General features: G+C 38.8%; 1 protein-coding gene across 13 annotated transcripts in view; it reads left to right on the plus strand.

Annotated features, from left to right (window-relative positions):
- The first annotated feature begins 2,679 nt into the window (after window positions 1-2,679).
- WDR20 (WD repeat domain 20) overlaps window positions 2,680-19,259 on the plus strand; it is a 103,138-nt gene continuing 86,558 nt past the window's right edge. For 8 of the 13 annotated variants that reach the window (XR_013160524.1, XR_013160525.1, XM_077123595.1 and 5 more), the window contains exon 1: window positions 2,682-2,992. Coding sequence is in view for 10 of the 13 variants with exons in the window: in XM_077123595.1 (XP_076979710.1) it covers window positions 2,744-2,992 (249 nt within the window). In the remaining 3 variants the exon portion in view is untranslated. Of the gene's footprint in view, window positions 2,993-19,259 lie in introns of all 13 variants that reach the window. The other 5 variants (XM_077123598.1, XM_077123599.1, XM_077123608.1 and 2 more) reach the window with 4 other exon arrangements.

A 19,259-nucleotide genomic window follows, 5' to 3' on the forward strand; every position in this document is an offset into this window, starting at 1 on the left:
TTAGAAATGCCTGGTTTGTAAATGAAATTCAGAACTATATAACTACATTAGGCCTAGTTATACTGAATCCTTGGGAGTTGGGAAAAGAAAATATAAGAGAGAAGTACTCAGATTATTCAAATGCTTCAATTGGGGGAGGATGGTATAAGAGTAGTTCAGTTGCAGAATTCTTGCCTGCCATGCAGAAGACCCATGCTCAATTCCCAGCTGTGCACTATCCCCCTCTCCAAAAAAAAAATCAACAAATGGTGCTGTAATAACAGGACAGTCACATGGAAAAATAACGAAATGTCACCCCCACCATACAGCATTAAAAAAAAAAATTCCAGATAGGACAACATATTAATATTATTTGAATTTATATGCTGAATAAAACAGTAATAGAATGCTTAAGGTCTATAGGTCTTTTATGTAATTGAATGTTCTGGTTAATCTAAGGCTAATAAAAAATTTGCGTTCAAGCTGCTGCTTGCTGAGTCGTCCCCCCCCCCCCCCCCCCCCCGTTCTAGTTTGCTAGCTGCTGGAATACATTTACCAGAAACAGAACGGCTTTTAAAAAGGGGAATTTAATTAGTAGCTAATGTCCCAATTAAAACAAGTCTATAGAAATGTCCAATCTAAGGCATCCAGGGAAAGATACCTTGTTCAAAAAGGCCGATGAAGTTCAGGGTTTCTCTCTCAAGTGGAAGGGCACATGGCAAGCACAGTCAGAGCTCTCTCTCATCTGGAAAGGCACATGGTGAACAGGGTCAGGGTTCCTCTCTCATCTGGAAGGACACATGGTAAACACAGCTTCATCTGCTAGCTTCTTCTCTCCTGGCTTCCGGTTTCATGAAGCTCCCCGGGAGGCATTTTCCTTTTTCATCTCCAAAGGTTGCTGGATCGTGGACTCTCTGCTTCGTGGTGCTGCAGCATTCTCTGCTCTCTCCGAATCTCTTTCATTCTCCAAAATGTTTCCTCTTTTATAGGACTCCAGAAAATTATCAAGATCCGCCCAAATGGGTGGAGACATGTCATCACCCAATCCAGTTTAACAACCACTCTTGATTAAATCACATCTCCAGGGAGATGATCTGATTACAGTTTCAAACATACAGTATTGAATAGGGATTATTCTGCCTTTATGAAATGGGATTTAGATTAAAACATCCGTTCAAACCAGCACACCCCCCAAAAGCATTGTTATACTTTTAATATATATACCTTTTTCCTTCTCTTGATAACTAGGGAATACAGGTGAATTGGTTATACATGACTGAGGATGTCACTAGTTCTTCAAGGTGATCATTAAAAATACAAAATTTTGATGTAAAACACAATTATAGCAGATTGGGTTAAATCCATGGTATCATAGAACATACCCTGGTATTTTAAAAGATTTCTGATATCTATTTGACTTTTAGAGAAAGGCAGATGCCATGAAAACAACTGTAACAAAATTTTTTACATATTTTAGGGATTTATTAAGTAAATAGATTTTAGTCTAGTGCTTTTTTGCCAACATGCTCAAAGGTGCAGGATGTTAGTGTCAAATTCATTATGAGATCATTGGCAGTTTTTACTTTTCACTTGTTTTGTAATACATAAGATATTTATGATTTAGGCACCCTCACTTTAGAATTTACCTTCCTCAGTTTCTTTTGTGACCCTCTAGCTAGGATTTGAACTTGAAGAAACAGTTCATTCTTGGTGTAATCAATGTTGGCTTTTTTCCTCCAGGAATTATATCAGATTATTTCTGTCACTTAGAACCTTTCTTATTCTACTGCAACATTCCAAGAAATCCAGGTATAAAATGGTGATTGTTTAACCTTAATTTAACACCCATGCAAGTTCCTGCATAACTAGATCTAGTTTATGCATACAACTATACCTATGGATCTCCTAGTATTTTCACTTAAGGCCTTAAAAATAATTCAGTGACTTCTTTTTTTAATTAAGAGCTCTTAATCAACTATTGAGCATAAGTGAATCCTGCAAAGATTCAGCCTCTGGTGCCCAAAGCCATTTCCCGCCCCCCAGTTTTCTCTGAACAACTACTGGTGAAGACAAACTTCAGTTAAGAACCAGAAACGCCAACACGAACTATTCTCCTTAAAATTAGCCACTGCTCACTGCAGAAAGGAATTCAATGCTTGACCTGCAAACACCTATGCCATATGTATTTATACCCCACCCCACCCTCCCAAAAAGATGGTGAAGCATGAAGCTCTAGTCCTTCGGTACCTTCTAGGACCGACTCTAGGAGGTGCCCAGACCTCGGGATAGACATGCGGGTCCGGCTCAGCCCCCCGCGGGCTGGACCGTCCCCGGGCAGCCGAGGGCGGGTCCAGGAGGGGCGCAGCAGCGCCCTCCCAGCGTTGGGGCCCCCTCACGCCAACGCCGGCCGCAGCTGAGGAGGCTCCCCCAAGTTCACCTCAGTACTCCTGACCCCACCCCGGTCGCTGCTTCCCCTTGACGGCTCTCTCCGAACGCAGAGGAGCTCTTTGCGGGTCAGCGGATCGAAACCGTCCCCCACCTGAGTCTTCGCGCACAGCGCGCCAGGTGAGCACGCCTGCGCAGTCGGGTGGTAAGCAAGACCACCCCTTTCCTTCCGCGCGGCTCCGCGGGGCTGCTCGCGGGTGGGAGGGGCTAGACGGAAGAGGCGGGGGGTGGGGGGTGGGGAAGAGCGAGAGCCAGGGACGGCGCCTGCGCGGTGGGCGTGATCCGGGCACTTAGGGCAGGATGAACGCTGCTTTCCAAGATGGCGACGGAGGGAGGAGGGAAGGAGATGAACGAGATTAAGACTCAATTCACCACCCGGGAAGGTCTGTACAAGCTGCTGCCGCACTCGGAGTACAGCCGCCCCAACCGGGTGCCCTTCAACTCGCAGGGATCCAATCCTGTCCGCGTCTCCTTCGTAAACCTCAACGACCAGTCTGGCAACGGCGACCGCCTCTGCTTCAATGTGGGCCGGGAGCTCTACTTCTATATCTACAAGGGGGTCCGCAAGGTACCGACCCGGGCGTCGCCGGGGCTCGCCTGCGGCGTGGGCAGAGGCCGGGAACAAGGCAGTGACAGCGGGGGCCAGGGTGACCGACAGGGGTAGCCTTCGCTCTTACTTTTGAGTGGGCCGGTAACTCCACTGGGGTGTTTCTGAGGAAAGGGGATTCATGAGTAAGGAGGGTAGTGATGGTAGCGTTTCGAAGGGTTCGGGGAGGTGGATAGCGTCCGTGGGATGTGGGGTTCCGGCTGGGAGGCCTCAGAGGAAAGAGCTGCCTCCCTCCAGCAGGTCAGTCAGGCTCTGACATGGCCAGTGAGCGGCCTGCGAGTCCCCGGAAGAGGTAGGGTGGCCGTCTTATTAGCCCAGACCATCTCGCCTGCCCGGAGGTCTGGGAGTCTTGCTCTGGTTTAGGGAACGGGCTCCGGGCTGCTTAGGAAGCTCTGTAAGGCGGAGTTGGGATTGGGAACCGGAGACTGAGACTAGGTCAGAAAGGACCTGCTCGGCACGAAGGGCTACTCCACCTGCTGCCGCACTGACACTTCCTCAGAGCCTCTCCTTGTGGTTTTAACACATCTATTTCCAAAAACATCTGATGGAGGAGGCTGTCATTGTCTCCTCCGAGGAAGCCTTTTTCTGAGAGATTATTAAAGAGGATTATTTTACAGTTGGGAGATCGAAATGATGTTTCCAACCAAGTAAACTGGTTCACAGGGGTTCTGTGTGAGCGTGCTCAGATTAATCTTGTCCAACAAGTCAGACTATGTCCCAAACAGGGAGGGATATGGCTTAAAAGCTACTTGACAGGAACTACCCTTCTTGGCGGGTAATTTAACAGTAATTCTGTGAAGCATGTAACCATCCTTTAAAATATCTCTTTAAAAGCAGCAGTTCATTAGAGCTAGTCCCCTCACCCCCCCCCCCCGCCCGCATTAGATATACAACTGTGTTCTCACTGAGAACTGCTTACTTTTGAGATTATGGTCTCCGATTTGACTCGGAAGAGTGAGGAAATTAATGCACTCCACAGTACCTCGGTTTGAGAAAAGGTGATACAAGATTAATTTACAAGTGTTCGGTTAGAATGAAAATATTTGGTGCATATTGAAGACTGAACATTCTTTAGGATTCAGTATTTCCAGATCCAGTACAGAATTTTTATTTGGTTATGAGAACTAGGGAAGTGACAATGTTAACTAAATGTATCAAGTTTTCTCGTTCTTTTCAAGGTGAATCTTCTTTGTTAGCGTTTGTCGTTTGTCATAATAAGTGTATTATTGTGTTTAGAGTATGCCATTGGTAGTTACAGGAAATAAATCATTTGACCTTTTTTCCCCTTTGGGAATTGGGAAGGGGGTGAAGTGTTTAGTAGTCTTGGAGATGAAATTTTAGTCTTAGTCCCTACTTTGTAACTGACTTATTGGACAAGTTATTTAACGTCTATCTTCTCCTTTTTGAAAGGAGCATGTGGAAGTGTATATGTTGTAATTGATAATATAATAATTGTGATGAACTTTAAAGCCCTGAAATACTTAGTAGATGCAAAATATAGTTAAAATAAGCATTTAGAGTAACTGTCAAACAGGAGGCTGCCATCTTGACATTCGCATTAGGCCTGTTTTCTTTGGAAATATGTTTAGATTTTAAGTTATTAAAATTTATTTATATAAAATTTATATTTATATGCAAAGTGCTTAAAAACTTAAATTCACTAGCAATAGCAATCACTAATATAGGCATTACCCTTTTAAAACATTTTCTTTTAAAACTTTATCTTTTTATATATATTTTTTGTTTTTGAGGCATTCTAATGGCAAGCCTTATGTGAATATTAGTCCTGGTTTGCATCATAAAACAGGGCTCTTGCCTGAAAGTATGGTTAGAACAGTGTTCTCTTTTAGTGGGACACTTTATTCCCTGAAGGGTAAAACTAAGAGCTTTTCAAAACAATATCCCCCCAGAAAAAGATCTTATGACAACTCCTAAGCATTTAAATTACCTTTACCTGCATAATTTATTTGAGCATTTTAACTTCATTTTTGTAAAATTTCATTTTCATGTGGCGTTGTCTTTTAAATATATTTGCAGTAAGTAGTGGACATTTCAGTTCTCTCCTAGGTGTTGTAATTTTGTTTTGTTTTTGTTTTCCATGAATGACTTTGCATTCAGTTATTTTTTAGTGTAAATGATTGTTTTTGTGATTTTCTTTTTATTTTCTGATTTTAAAACAGAGCAAATAACTTATCCTTAAAAAAAACAAGAGTTATTTTTTAGTGTTAGGAGTTGTAAATTTTGGGTTTTTTTTTTCATTAAAAAAAAAATTTTTATTAATAAAACCAATCAACATACAATATGAATATTCTTTTTTATCACATAGTTGTATATTCATCATCATGATCATTTCTTAGAACATTTGCATCAATTCAGAAAAAGAAATAAAAAGAAAACAGAAAAATATTCATACATACCATACCCCTTGCCCCTCCCTTTCATTGATCACTAGCATTTCAATCTACTAAATTTATTTTAACATTTGTTCTCCCTATTATTTATTTTTAATCTATGTTTTACTCATCTGTCAATAAAGTAGATAAAAGGAGCAACAGACACAAGGTTTTCACAATCACACAGTCACGTTGAGAAAGCTTTATCATACAGTCATCTTCAAGAAACATGGCTACTGGAACACGGCTCTATGTTTCCCTCCAGCCTCTTTGTTATGCCTTTTGGTCTAGAAGATTTTCTCAATCCCTTGATGCTGAATCCCCGCTCATTCTAGGATTTCTGTCCCACGTTGCCAGAAAGGTCCACACCCATGGGAGTCATGTCCCACGTAGAGAGGGGGAGGGCAGTGAGTTTGCTTGTCATGTTGGCTTAGAGAGAAAGGCCACATCTGAGCAACAAATGATGTTATCTGGGGGTGACTCTTAGAGCTAATTTTAAGTAGGCTTAGCCTATCCTTTGTGGGTATAAGTTTCATATGAACAAACCCCAAGATTGAGGGCTCAGACTGTTGCTTTGGTTACCCCCACTGCTTGTGAGAATATCAGGAATTCTCCTTGTGGAAAGTTGTAATTTTCCCCTTTCTTGCCATTCCCCCGAGGAGACTTTGCAAATACTTTTTTATTCACTGTTCAGATCACTCTGGAATTTATTGGGGCATCACACTGGGCACAACTATAAAATCCATGCCCTACTCAAGGTTCCATGTACTTATGTTGTTCAGTTAAACTGTCCACCTAAGTTACATTAGGAAATGCACTAGTCAGATTATAAATTTTGTACCAAATAGACATTTTTTGCTTTATTTTCACACATAACTTAAAGTTTTAAAATGTGAATTACCATCCATTTTCGATGCCCTGCAATATTGACATTACTTTGTTCTTCTTCATGCAAAAACATTAAATAATATTTTTATAAAAATAAATTCATCCTTGTTTTGGGGAAATGTCTTCATGCCTTGAATTCGTTACCGACTTCTTGAATGGTAATTGGGAGGAGTGGGGTGTGTTACGAAAACATTCTGATGCCAGTTTTCTTTATGGTAGAAAAAGCTTTGTACTCATCACCCTGGGATGAAGCTGGGGCCAGAAAAAGTCATTTGATAAAAGTTAAATATTTTAGAGCCAGTGGTATCCAAGAGGGTAATGGGTTGACTTGGGAAAAAATGAGCATTCCATTACTGGAAATGTACTGTCTCTTTATCAAAACTGCAGGACCAGCTGTTGATGACATTGGAGGAATTACTGCTTTGTTTGGCAGGGTGAACTAGATCCCTTTTAAAGGTTTTTATTCCCCCATAAACTGACTTTAGATATTGGACTGCTCCAGAGAAGGTAATGGTCATATTCTTTTGTTTGTAATTTTCTTATCTCCCTGTTCCCTATGTATAATTTAGAAAGAGGTTTAAAAATTTAGAAATGTTTGTATCGTATATACTTTGAGAAATTTTGTACTTAATTTAGTAGAGGACATGTGGGTTTGCTGAATGCGTGGAAACTCATTTTTCTTTTCTATTAAGGGCCACTTAATGACCCTTGAAATATTGATAGATTTTAGTATACTGAGGGGAAAGCATCTTAATTGATCACTTAAAGCAGTCTTGAGAAAGTTCCATATGATAGTGTGGTTCTCTTGACCTTGAAGGGGAGGGTGATATTGAATTTTGAAAGACTCCATAGGTGGATGTGAGCAATGATAAGAAGTTCCCAAATATATCAGTGTCACACCTTTGAAATCCATGAGATAATCATGAATGCCATTCTTTCAGCAAATACTTATGGAGCATGCCTACCAGGTGTGAATATTGCTGGGTAGGCAAAATTTACATGTATATTTATTATCATTGAGTTAATCTAGTGACTTAAGTGTTAGGTTTTGGAAGAAACCTTGAGCAAGAATCAAAATAGAGGATTTTGTCATTGACTGGTTTGGCTATATGCCTAAAGATCCCTGTTTTAAAAATAAATGTGAACATTTTTCTAGTGTGGTGGTTGATGTCTTAGAAAGTAATTTATTTATATTTCAGTGAGCTTAATATTTGCAGAAACATGAAATGTGGTCCTGTTTGGTTTGTAAGGGAGAAGACATTAAAAATAGAAATAACTTTAATTGGTAGGCATTACCAGTTTTAATTTTTGACATTTTAAAAAATTATCTGAGAATGTCAGTGACAGTTGCTTCATTCTCTGAACATTTGGCATCTACTTTTTCAAATATAGTGCAGTAGAATCTTCCTTTTAAAAATAATAATCCTGGCAACTTGAAAAATTTAGAATGGGCATAGCCAAAATAGCCCTATAGATTGAGAGAAGGATCAAAGGAGAAGATGGAGTTATACAAAAGAAGATAGGATTTAACAAATGGGTATGATTTCTGAAAAATTTGAATTGATATTTCTTTTAATCTCCAGTGTCTTGGAGCAGCTAGAAGTAAAAACCTAAAGTTGTGAAGTTGTAACCCATACCAAACTTTGAAATCTGTTCTACAACTAATTGTTGCAGTATGCTTTGAATTGTATTGCTTTTTTGTATGTATGCTGTTTTTCACAATGAAAAAAAAAAAGCACCCCCTAAGGCAGGCCACAGTTGCTTAGCAGACAGAGTTCTCCCCTGCCATGCCAGAGACCCAGGTTCGATTACCGGTGCCTGCCCATGCAAAAAAAAAACCCTAGAATTTGATGCACAGTGAAGGGTAGGAATCAGGAATCTTCAGCATCATATTTTCCATACTTGTGGTATAATATCTATCATTTTGTATTAGTGATATCCTTGCTGATTTCACTACTCAACTATGAGCTAATTATTTGAAAGACATTGTTCTGTTCATTTCTATCTTTGCCCAGAAGAGCACGTGGCACATAAATACGTGTGTTGTGTTGAAATGAACCTCCCAATAAAGAAAGATAAGATCTAAATAATAATAATACTCCTCATTCATCAGGAGTTTATTGAGCACCTTTTATATATAAGACACTGCTTGTCGATGATGAGACATACTTCCTCTCTTTAAGAAGTGTGTATTCTTGTTCTGATGACTGTAATATAAAGCAGAAAGTGTGTGTTTCAGAAGTGGTATAAGCAATACAGGTATCAAGTGGAATTAGGGGTAAAGGTGAAGTGAAGAAGTATTTCTCTGCTTAGTAGGAGAAGAATATGATTTGCCTCAAAATATTGTATTCAGATAATATTTTTGTAAATTTTAGAACTTGTTGCCTTATATTTTTAATTTCAGAAGTTGTTTTTCTTTATTACTGATAGAGCTTTAGTTGACAGTTACTCTTTTTTTAATGGTTTTATTAATAAAACAACATGCAAACATTTTTAACATACAAACATTCCATACATGATGTACAACCAGTGGCTCACAATATTACATAGTTGTGTATTCATCACCATGATCATTTTTTTTAAACATTTGCATCACTCCAGAAAAAGAAAGAAAAAGGGAAAAAAACTCATACATCCCATACCTCTTACTTTTCCCTCTCACTGACCACTAGTATTTCCATCTACCCATTCATTTTAACCTTTGTTCCCCCTATTATTTATTTCTTTATCCATTTTTTTTACTCATCTGTCTATACCCTAGATACAAGGAGCATCAGACACAAGGTGTTCACAATCACATTGTAAAAGCTCTATCATTATACAGTCATCTTCAAGAAACAAGGCTACTGGAACCCAGCTTTACAGTTTCAGGTAATTCCCTCTAGCCACTCAAATACACTGTAAACTAAAAAAAGAATATCTATATAATATGTAAGAATAACTTCCAGAATAACCTATCGACTCTGTTTGAAATCTCTCAGCCACTGACACTTTATTTTCTCTCATTTCTTTCTTCCCTGTTTTGGTCAAGAAAGTTTTCTCAATCCCTTGATGCCAGGTCCTGTCTCATCCTGGGATTTTTGTTCCACATTGCCAGGGAAATTTACACTCCTAGGAGTCATGTCCCACGTAGACGGGGAGAGTAGTGATTTCATTTGTCATGTTAGCTTAGAGAGAGAGGCCATATCTGAGCAACAAAAGAGGTTCTCCAGGGGTGACTCTTAGGCCTAATTTCAAGTAGGTTTAGCCTATCCTTTGTGGGATTAAATTTCATAGCAGCGAACCCCAAGATTGAGGGCTTGGCCTGTTGCTTTGGTTATCCCCACTGCTTGCTCGAATATCAGAAATTCCCCAAATGGAAAAGTTGAAAATGTCCCCCTTTCTCCCTGTTCCCCCAAGGGGACTTTGCAAATACTTCTTTATTCACTGTCCAAATCATTCTGGGATTTATTGGAGTATCACAGTAACCTGGACAAACCAACAAAATCTTACGCCCTATTTAAGATTCTGGATACTTAAGGTGTTAACTGACTATACAGGTTAAATTAGGAAATGCATTACTCAAAATATAAATTTTGCACCAAATAAACATCTCTCCCTGTAGTCTCACACAGAAGTTGAAGTTTTAAAATATGTACAATATCATCCTTACCCAGTCTTCTGATATACCTTTGTCCTATCCAAATCAGCTTCATTCATATTGCTACTTGATGTCTGATCACTTTTTCAGCTTTTTAAACAGTTCCTGTATGGGGTACTGCTGACTTTCATAGCTTCAGATCTCTAACTCTGAGTCTTAGGTGTCACATAAATACCTGAAGTTTCTGGGAAAGATCATGTTATGTACAAACAGCTCAGTATCTCAGAATTTAGAATTAACAGTTACACTTCTTGAATATATGTGACTGCTGTAAGAGTTTACAGTCTAGGACCCTTTACAGTAAGCCCCAACCTGATAATCCATGCTCTCGACTTGAATTCACCGAATTTTTATATTATAGTTAGCCCATATGATTGAGGTATGATAATATTGCCCTCTGTTCCTGACATTTTATTCAGCATACAGCTCTTAAGATTCATTCATCTAGTTGCATGCCTCACAGCTTCATTCCTTCTTGCAGCTGCTCAGTAGTCCATTGTATGTAGACACCATAGTTCACCGTTCCATTCCTCAGTCTTTGCCGCCCTTGGGCCACCTCCGTTCCTTGTGGGTCACGAACACTGCTGCAGGAAAGACCAGTGTGAAATGTCCATTCCTATCCCCACACTCAGTTCTTCCAGGTATGCACTGAGCAAAGGGGTTTCAGGATCATATGGCAGCCCCATCCCTAGACTCCTGTGGAACCACCACACTGCCCCCCACCCCGAAAGGGGCTAGACCTCCTCATTTCCCTGCTAACAGTGAATAGGTAAATCTCCATATTTTCTTAAGCACTTGTTTTTCTCTGTTGATTTTTTTAAAAATATTTTTATTGATAAATATTCACATACAAACATTCCATATGAAGTGTACAATCACTGGCTCACGATATTATCACATAGTAGTGTATTTACCACCATGATCATTTTTTTAGAATATTTGCATCACTCCAAAAAAAGAAACAGAAAGAAAAAATAAAAAATCTCATATATCTCATACCCTTACCCTTCCCTCTCATTGACCACTAGTATTTCCTTCTCAATTTATTTTACCCTTTGTCCCTCTATTATTTATTTAATTTTTATCCATAGTTTTTTTTACATAGTTTTCCATCCATATCCTGGCTAAAAAAAGCATCAGACAAAAGGTTTTCACAAACGCACAATCACATTGTAAAACTTATATCTTTATACAATCATCTTCAAGAATTAAGGCTACTGGAACACAGCTCAGCAGCTTCAGGTACTTCCCCCCCAGGCATTCCAGTATACCATAAACTAAAAGGAATATGTATGTAACACATAAGAATAACCTCCAGGATAACCTCTTGACTCTATTTAAAATCTCTCAGTATCTGAAACTTTATTTTGTGTCATTTCTCCACTTTTGGTCAAGTCTTTCTCGGTCCCTTAATGCTGGGTCCTGGCTCATCCTGGGATTTCTGTCCCAAGTTGCCAGGGAGATTTGCACTCCTGGGAGTTATGTCCCATACAAGAGGGAGGGCAGTGAGTTCACTTGCAAGTTGGCTTAGAGTCTCTCTGTTAATTTTTAAATAGTTTTATTCACATATCATACAATCCATCCTGATTGTATAGACATTTCTTCAACACCTTACTCTTTCTGAAGATATTTCCTTTTCTTCCACACAGAATCCATACCCCTTTACCAATCCCCCCTCCTGTTGACATTTAGTTTTAGCATAATCCTTTTTATATTCAATGGAAGCATATTACAATGTTTACTGTTGACTATGGACCCTAGCTTACATTGATTGTACTTTTTCCCATATACAATCTATTTTCAACACCGTGCAATACTGACATTCAGTTGTTCTCCCTCATGCAAAAACATTTTTTAATTTTTAAATTTAATCACCATCATTGTACACGCTAGGCATTCCTAAATTATACCGTGAGTTGACAGTTACCCTTAACTTTTAGCATTTTTGTTAATTTTCTCAGTTTTTCTTCAATTGGTGATTTGTAAATTGAATGATATTTTGTAGTATATCTTGTCAATTCTATTTTGTAAATATGGATTTTCTTTAAGTAGGGTATGCTGTACATAAACATGCCAAATCAGTCTGTTCTACATCTTGTTTTGTAGCAGTAAGAAAATGTACTTGAAACTATGGGGTTTTTATTTACATTTTTTCTTGTAAAATGTAACATATATACAAAGCAAAGAAAGAAAAAGCAACAGTTTTCAAAGTACAATTCAACAAGTAGTTACAGAGCAGATCTCTGAGTTGTCATGGGCTACCATTCCACCCTTTCAGATTTTTCCTTCTAGCTGCTCCAAAACTCTGGAGGCTAGAAGGAATATTAATATAGTGATTGAGCATCTATACTCGTTTTTTATGTTCATTTTCTCTGTTATACCTCCTCCTTCTCCTTTAAAGCTTCTAACCTAGGGATCTTTAGATAATGCTAGTTCTGACTTTTTCACGTTAAGAAGGGGTGTCCATACTAAAGGATAGGGGGATGAAATTAATTGATCCTTGGAGAGGCTGGTCCCTCTGAGTTTCAGGATTTATCTGACTTAGGAACCTTCCAGGAATTATGTGTTCCAGAAAGGCAAACCTAGTGCGTGAAACCTTTATAGAGTCTCAGTTCAAGCCCTAAGTGTTCTTAAGAATCAATAGGAGTGATGTTCATTGGGGTTTAGCAAACCATGGCAGTTAGTGCTATCTAATTAAAGCTTGCATAAGAGTAGCCTCCAGAATAGCCTCTTGATTCTATTTAATCTCTCTTAGTCATTGGTGCCTTATTTTATTACACATCTTTTCCCCCTTTTGGTCTACAAGGGCTTGTCAATTCCAGGGTGTCAGGACCATACTTATCCAATGGAATCATGACCCATGTTTTCAGGGAGACTTTCACCCCTGGATGTCATGTCCATGTAGGGGGGAGAATAATGATTTTCCTTGTAGAGTTGGGCTGAGAGAGAGAGAAAAAGGCCACATATAAGCAAAAAAAGAGGTTTCCTGGAAGTGACTCTTAGTCCTCATTATAGGTAGTTTTAGCTTCTCTACTGCAAAAATAAGTTTCATAAAGGGAAGTCTCATAATCTAGGACTTGGCCTATTTACTTGGGAGTCTCCAGTGTTTGAGAGGGTACCCAGAGTTTCCCAGATGGGAAAGTTTAATAAGTAAACTATTAAAAAAAATAATAATAATAAATATATTTATATTTCCCTCCCCCACCTTTGGACCCTCAAGGGGCTCTACTTACACATTTTAATTATAAGCGCCCCATAATCTGGGATATATCCAGGTATTACGAGACTGTTTAAATAAGTGATCTAGACACGTAGGTTTAGATTGTGTTACAGAAAATTTAGGTTCTAGTCATAATAAATCTCTCTGCCTTTGGTCTCATATAGTAGGTAAAGGTCTAGAGTACATACAGTATCATCTTTTACCCTATATTCTGATTTACCTTAGACCCAGCCAGATTGGCTTTGTTTTTATGTCTAATTGAGGCCTAATCTCCCATTTGGTTACTTTAATTGTTATTGTATATAGCTGTGCTAACTTTCAGGGTTGCAGCACCCCATTTCTGGGTCTTAGGTGTCACAGAATTACTCAGAGTTCCAGGGACATACCAGCTGATGCACATATAGCCCAGTGTCTCAGAATCTAGAAATACATCTACAACTTCAGACTAAATGTGGCTGCTATAAGGGTTACAATCTAGGCTACCATTTTCTTGTAAGTATTTTCTGAGAGAGTCCTCAGCATATTTATTCTTTTGTTTCTGGCTTATTTTGTGCAACACACTGTCTCTAAGTTTTCCTCAGTTCATTGTATCCACACTGTTCCATCATATAAATGTATCACCATTTGCCATTGTGGTTCTCTGTCTTTGTGTCCTTCAGCTCTCTCCATCTTTTGGTCATCATGGATAATGTCCGAAAAACAACCATGTCTTACAATATCCTTACTTGTTTGTACAATCAGCAGCACTCTATAGTTTTAGACAATTTTCATTGGTCCATAATGACAAAGAACTGGGAAATACAATGCCATCAACTCTCAAATCAAAACTGCCCCTTATTACTTGTCTCTCCCCCACAATTAGTTGCTCCTGGTAGTGCTGTGGTACTGTTGGTGTCTTCCTTTTAACAATTGGCCATAGCAAGCAATTTTAGTTTTCTTCCTATATTCCTTTACTATTAGCTGTTTGTCCACTATTGAACCAAAGAAATAGTTCATGCGAGAACTTACTTATAATCGTAGATTTATTCACTGGGAGAAACTATAGGTTTTTATAATAAAAGAACAAGAATGATTCATATAGAAGGAATTTATAAGGTTTTGGTATTTTAAAAGTAACAATCATTCTAAGGAGAGAATGTTTTTTTTTTTTTTTTTTTAGTTAACATATAGTTCTTTAATGGAAAGGCAGCTAACTTTCAACTGAGGTTCTTTCTTACATGGGAAGGCACAGGATGATCTCTACTGGCCTTCTCTCCAGCCTCTGCGTTCTGACAACTTTCTGAGCTGCGAGTGCTGAGATGAGATATGCTGAGCTGTTTTGGCTGTGCTACATTGTGCTCTCTCATTTAAGCACCAGCCAATTAAATCTAACATCATTCATTGCAGCAGGCATGGCTTAAGGAGAGAGTGTTTTAACATGTTCTCAATTAACCGTATTTTGGATTATCTCTTGACCAGAAGCTGTTTTTCCTTTTATTTTTTCCTAACCAGCCTACTGTTCTACTTTGCTGTTTTTCCCTACTACTGCAAAACTGGTGAGGGTGCTCATTCTCTTTACTTACTTTGATCTCTGATGGTTCATTCAGTAAATACTGGAGTGTTTTTTTTGTGTGAAAAAGTTTGTACCAGACTATGGGAAATCAGAGAAGTCTGAGACACGGACCTTGACCTTGAGAGGATTATCATCTAACCATGAAGACAAGATATCCACTTAATTCATTCTGTAAAGATTTATTGTCTGCTTTAAATTGTTGTTGAGATGATCTTCCATCAAGGAGTTTTTCAGTCCAGCTGAATACTAAATGGCTATTTCCTTCAGCTAATGTGTATTTGGCCTGTGGACCCAAAGACAAGTAAGACAGAGTCCCTGGTCTGAAGTGCTAGCCTTCTAACGGTGAGAGGGGCAAGTAAACCAAGAGTTGTAGGGCACCTCACGGGGAAAGCTCTCACTGTTGAGCATTGCCTGCACAGTTAGAGAGGATACATGTGTACAAAGCCTTTTTGTTTTCTCCTCAGAAAAATCCTTTGGGGGAAAATTTTTTTCTGATCGTTAGAAAGACTGTGGTGTTACTCAGTGACTATGTGAAGGCTGGTGGTGAATCCAAGGTCTCTGACTACTCTTCTTTCACAGGTTTTGTGTCAAAAGTGAAATAGTGCAAGGCAGCAGGGTCTGCTGAGTGATATGGCGTTATTCCAGAGAGTGGGAGATGGTGAGCTAGATAGGATATGTTTTATAGAGAGTTGTGACCCTGGTACCATCCAGCTCTCCCTTGGATATAGAGATCTGAGCTGAACATCCCTGGAAGTACCAAAGGGAGATAACAAGGTGTAATAGCTCTTGTAATAAAAATGACTAATATTTATAAACTATATATTACAGGCCTTGTGCTGACTGTATTTAGGAATGGTCTTGTATAATCCTCACAATAATCTTATAAGAGAGACACTATTAATATCCCCATTTTATAAATGAGATTGAAAACTTTACTTAAGGTCATAAAACTAGCAAGCAGTTGTCCTGTGATTTGAATCCAAGTCTATTTGACCCTATATCCTAGAGTGGTTAACTGGTTACCTGGAGTGCACAGGACTAGGAGTCTCAATGGGAGCTGTGGTCTATCCTGTACTCTTTAAAAGCCCTGTATACTAGCCGGTTACTGTGCCAGAGATGCTAACCTTATGCATTACTGGCTCCTTGCTATTTAGGTCTTGCCCTCAAAGACGCCTCTTTTTTTTTGTTCCCCCTATTATTTATTTTTAATCCATATGTTTTACTCGTCTGTCCACACCGTAGATAAAAGAAGCATCAGACAAAAGGTTTTCACCATCACACAGTCACATTGCGAAAGCTATGTCATTATACATTCATCTTCAAGAAACGTCACTACTGGAACACACCTCTACATTTTCAGCGAGTTCCCTCCAGCCTCTCCATTACACCTTAACTAAAAAGGTGATATCAATATAATGCATAAGAATAATCTCCAGGATAACCTCTTGACTCTTTTTGGAATCTCTCAGCCATTGACACTTTATTTTGTCTCATTTCACTCTTCCCCCTTTTGGTCAAGAAGGTTTTCTCAATCCCTTGATGCTGAGTCCCAGCTCATTCTAGGATTTCTGTCCCACATTGCCAGGAAGGTCCACACCCCTGGGAGTCATGCCCTGTGTAGAGAAGGGGAGGGCAGTGAGTTTGTTGTGTTGGCTGAGAGAGGTCACATCTGAGCAACAAAAGAGGGTCTCTGGGGGGTGACTCTTAGACCTAATTTTAAGTAGTCTTACCCTATTCTTTGCTGGGTTAAGTTTCATTTGAACAAACCCCAAGATTGAGGGCTCAGCCTGTTACTTTGGTTGTCCCCACTGCTTGTGAGAATATCAAGAATTCTCCACATGGGGAGGTTGAATTTTCCCCCTTTCTTGCCATTTCCCTAAGGGGATCTTGCAAATACTTTTTTTTTTTTTAATTTTTATTAATAAAGTCAATCAGCATAAAATATGAACATTCTTTTTTTCATCACGTAGTTGTATATTCATCATCGTGATCAATTCTTAGAACATTTGCATCAGTCCAGAAAAAGAAATAAAAAAAAACAGAAAAAAATTCATACATACCATACCCCGTATCCTCCCTTTCATTGATCACTAGCTTTTCAATCTACTAAATATATTTTAACATTTGTTCCCTCTATTATTTATTTTTAATCCATATATTTTGCTCATCTGTCCATAAGGTAGATAAAAGAAGCATCAGACACAAGGTTTTCACAATTACACAGTCACATTGTGACAGCTGTGTCATTATATAATCATCTTCAAGAAACATGGCTACTGGAACACGGCTCTACATTTTCAGGCAGTTTTCTCCAGTCTCTGTGTAACAACTCAGCTAAAAAGGTGGTATCTGTTTAATGTGTAAAAATAACCTCCAGGATAACCTCTCGAATCTTTTTGGAATCTCTCAGCCATTGACACTTTATTTTGTCTTATTTCTCTCTTCCCCCTTTTGGTCGAGAAGGTTTTCTCAATCCCTTGATACTGAGTTCCAGCTCATTCTAGGATTTCTGTCCCACATTGCCAGGAAGGTCCACACCCCTGGGAGTCATGTCCCACGTAGACAGGGGGAGGGTGGTGAGATTGCTTGTTGTGTTGGCTGGAGAGAGAGGCCACATCTGAGCAACAAAAGAGGTTCTCTTGGGGGTGACTGTTAGGCCTAAATTTTAAGTAGGCTTGACCTATCCTTTGTGGGGTTAAGTTTCATCTGAACAAACCCCAAGACTGGGGGCTCAGTCCATTGCTTTGGTTGTCCCCACTGCTTCTGAGAATATCAAGAATTCTCCACTTGGGGAAGTTGAATTTCCCCCTTTCTCATCATTCCCCCAAGGGAACTTTGCAAATACTTTTTTATTCACTGTTCAAGTCCTTCTGGGATTTATCAAGGCATCACTATGGACTAACCTATAAAATCTCATGCCCTACTCAAGGTTCCATGTACTTACAATGTTAAATTAAGCAGTTCCATATACTTACAATGTTAAATTAAGCTGTCCACATAAGTTATATTAGGAAATGCACTAGTCAAAATATAAATTTTGTACCAAATAAGCATTTTTTCTTTTGTTTCACACATAAAGTTTTAAAATATTAATTGCCATCTATTTTCAACACCCTGCATTATTAACATTCCTTTGTTCTTCCTCATGCAAAACACTTTTAAATTTGTACATTTAGTCATTATCATTATACACTCTAGGCATTCCTAGATTATACCATCTCAGTCTTTATCGTATGTCTTTCTTTCTGATTTTGTTTTTGCCCCCAGGCCTCCTCCCTCTATCATTCTCACATTCAGCTTCACTCAGTGTTCTAACCTTATGCAAATACTTTTTTATTCACTGTTTAGATCACTCTGAAATTTATCAGAGCATCACTGCAAAATCTCATGCCCTACTCAAGGTTCCATGTCCTTGTGATGTTCAATTAAGCTGTCCACATAAGTTATATTAGGAAATGCACTAGTTGAAATATAAATTTTGTACCAAATAAACATTTTTTGCTTTAATCTCACACATAAGTTAAAGTTTTACAATGTGAATTACTATCTGTTTTCCACACCCTGCAATATTGATATTACTTTGTTCTTCCTCTTGCAAAAACATTTTTAAATTTACACATTTAGTCAGTATCATTATACACTGTAGGCATTCCTAGATTATACCATCTCAGCCTTTATCATATATCTTTCCTTCTGATTTTTTTTGTGCCCACAGTCCTTCTCCCTCTATCATTCTCACATTCAGCTTCATTCAGCGTTCTAACATTATTGTATTTCAGTTAGGTAGTATTGTGCTATCCATTTCTGAATTTTTACTCTCAGTCCCGTTGCACAGTCTGTATCCCTTCAGCTCCAATTACCCAATATCTACCTTACTTCTGTCTCCTGATGTTCTCTGTTCCCGACTGAAATTCTCCAAGTTCATTCACTAATGAAAGACTCTTGTCTTGAGCATTAATTCAAAGGGGCAAACACTTCCAATGACACCACCTTGTTAAAAATCCTCTGTGTAATACTTATTATTGGTATTTTTCTTGTTTACTTGTGCACATATAGTCCGTTTCTCTTACCTTCCTTGTTGAATATAAGCTTCATGAGAACAAGGACTTTTCTGTTTTTTTTTATTTTACCCCTTGGCACATTGTAGGCACCGAGATATATATATTTTTAATGAATGCATGCTATATTGCCTTTTTTTGTGTGTTGGTCAGGAGACACACCTAAAGAGATATCAGGAGACACACCTAAAGAGATAACAGCTCGTTCTAATACAGGTATCAGCATTGCCAGCAGAAGTGTGACTTGGATAGCTTCCGCGAGAAATGCCTTTTGTTTATATGGAGAAGAGACAGCTAGTTTAGCTTTTCTAGTGGGCGTTGGTTTTCCATAGCCAGTCTCAGTGTATGGGTAATTCAGGGAGATGTTTTAGGCACTGTGCCTCTCTTTTACCCGTGTATGTACAGAAAGAGGAAGAACCCCATTACCTCCCTGCTGGGAACAAATACATCATCAGAGTGTGACCTGGACATTGTAAA

The sequence above is a fragment of the Tamandua tetradactyla genome, chromosome 12 (genome assembly GCF_023851605.1).
Source record: "Tamandua tetradactyla isolate mTamTet1 chromosome 12, mTamTet1.pri, whole genome shotgun sequence".
NCBI lineage: Eukaryota > Metazoa > Chordata > Mammalia > Pilosa > Myrmecophagidae > Tamandua > Tamandua tetradactyla.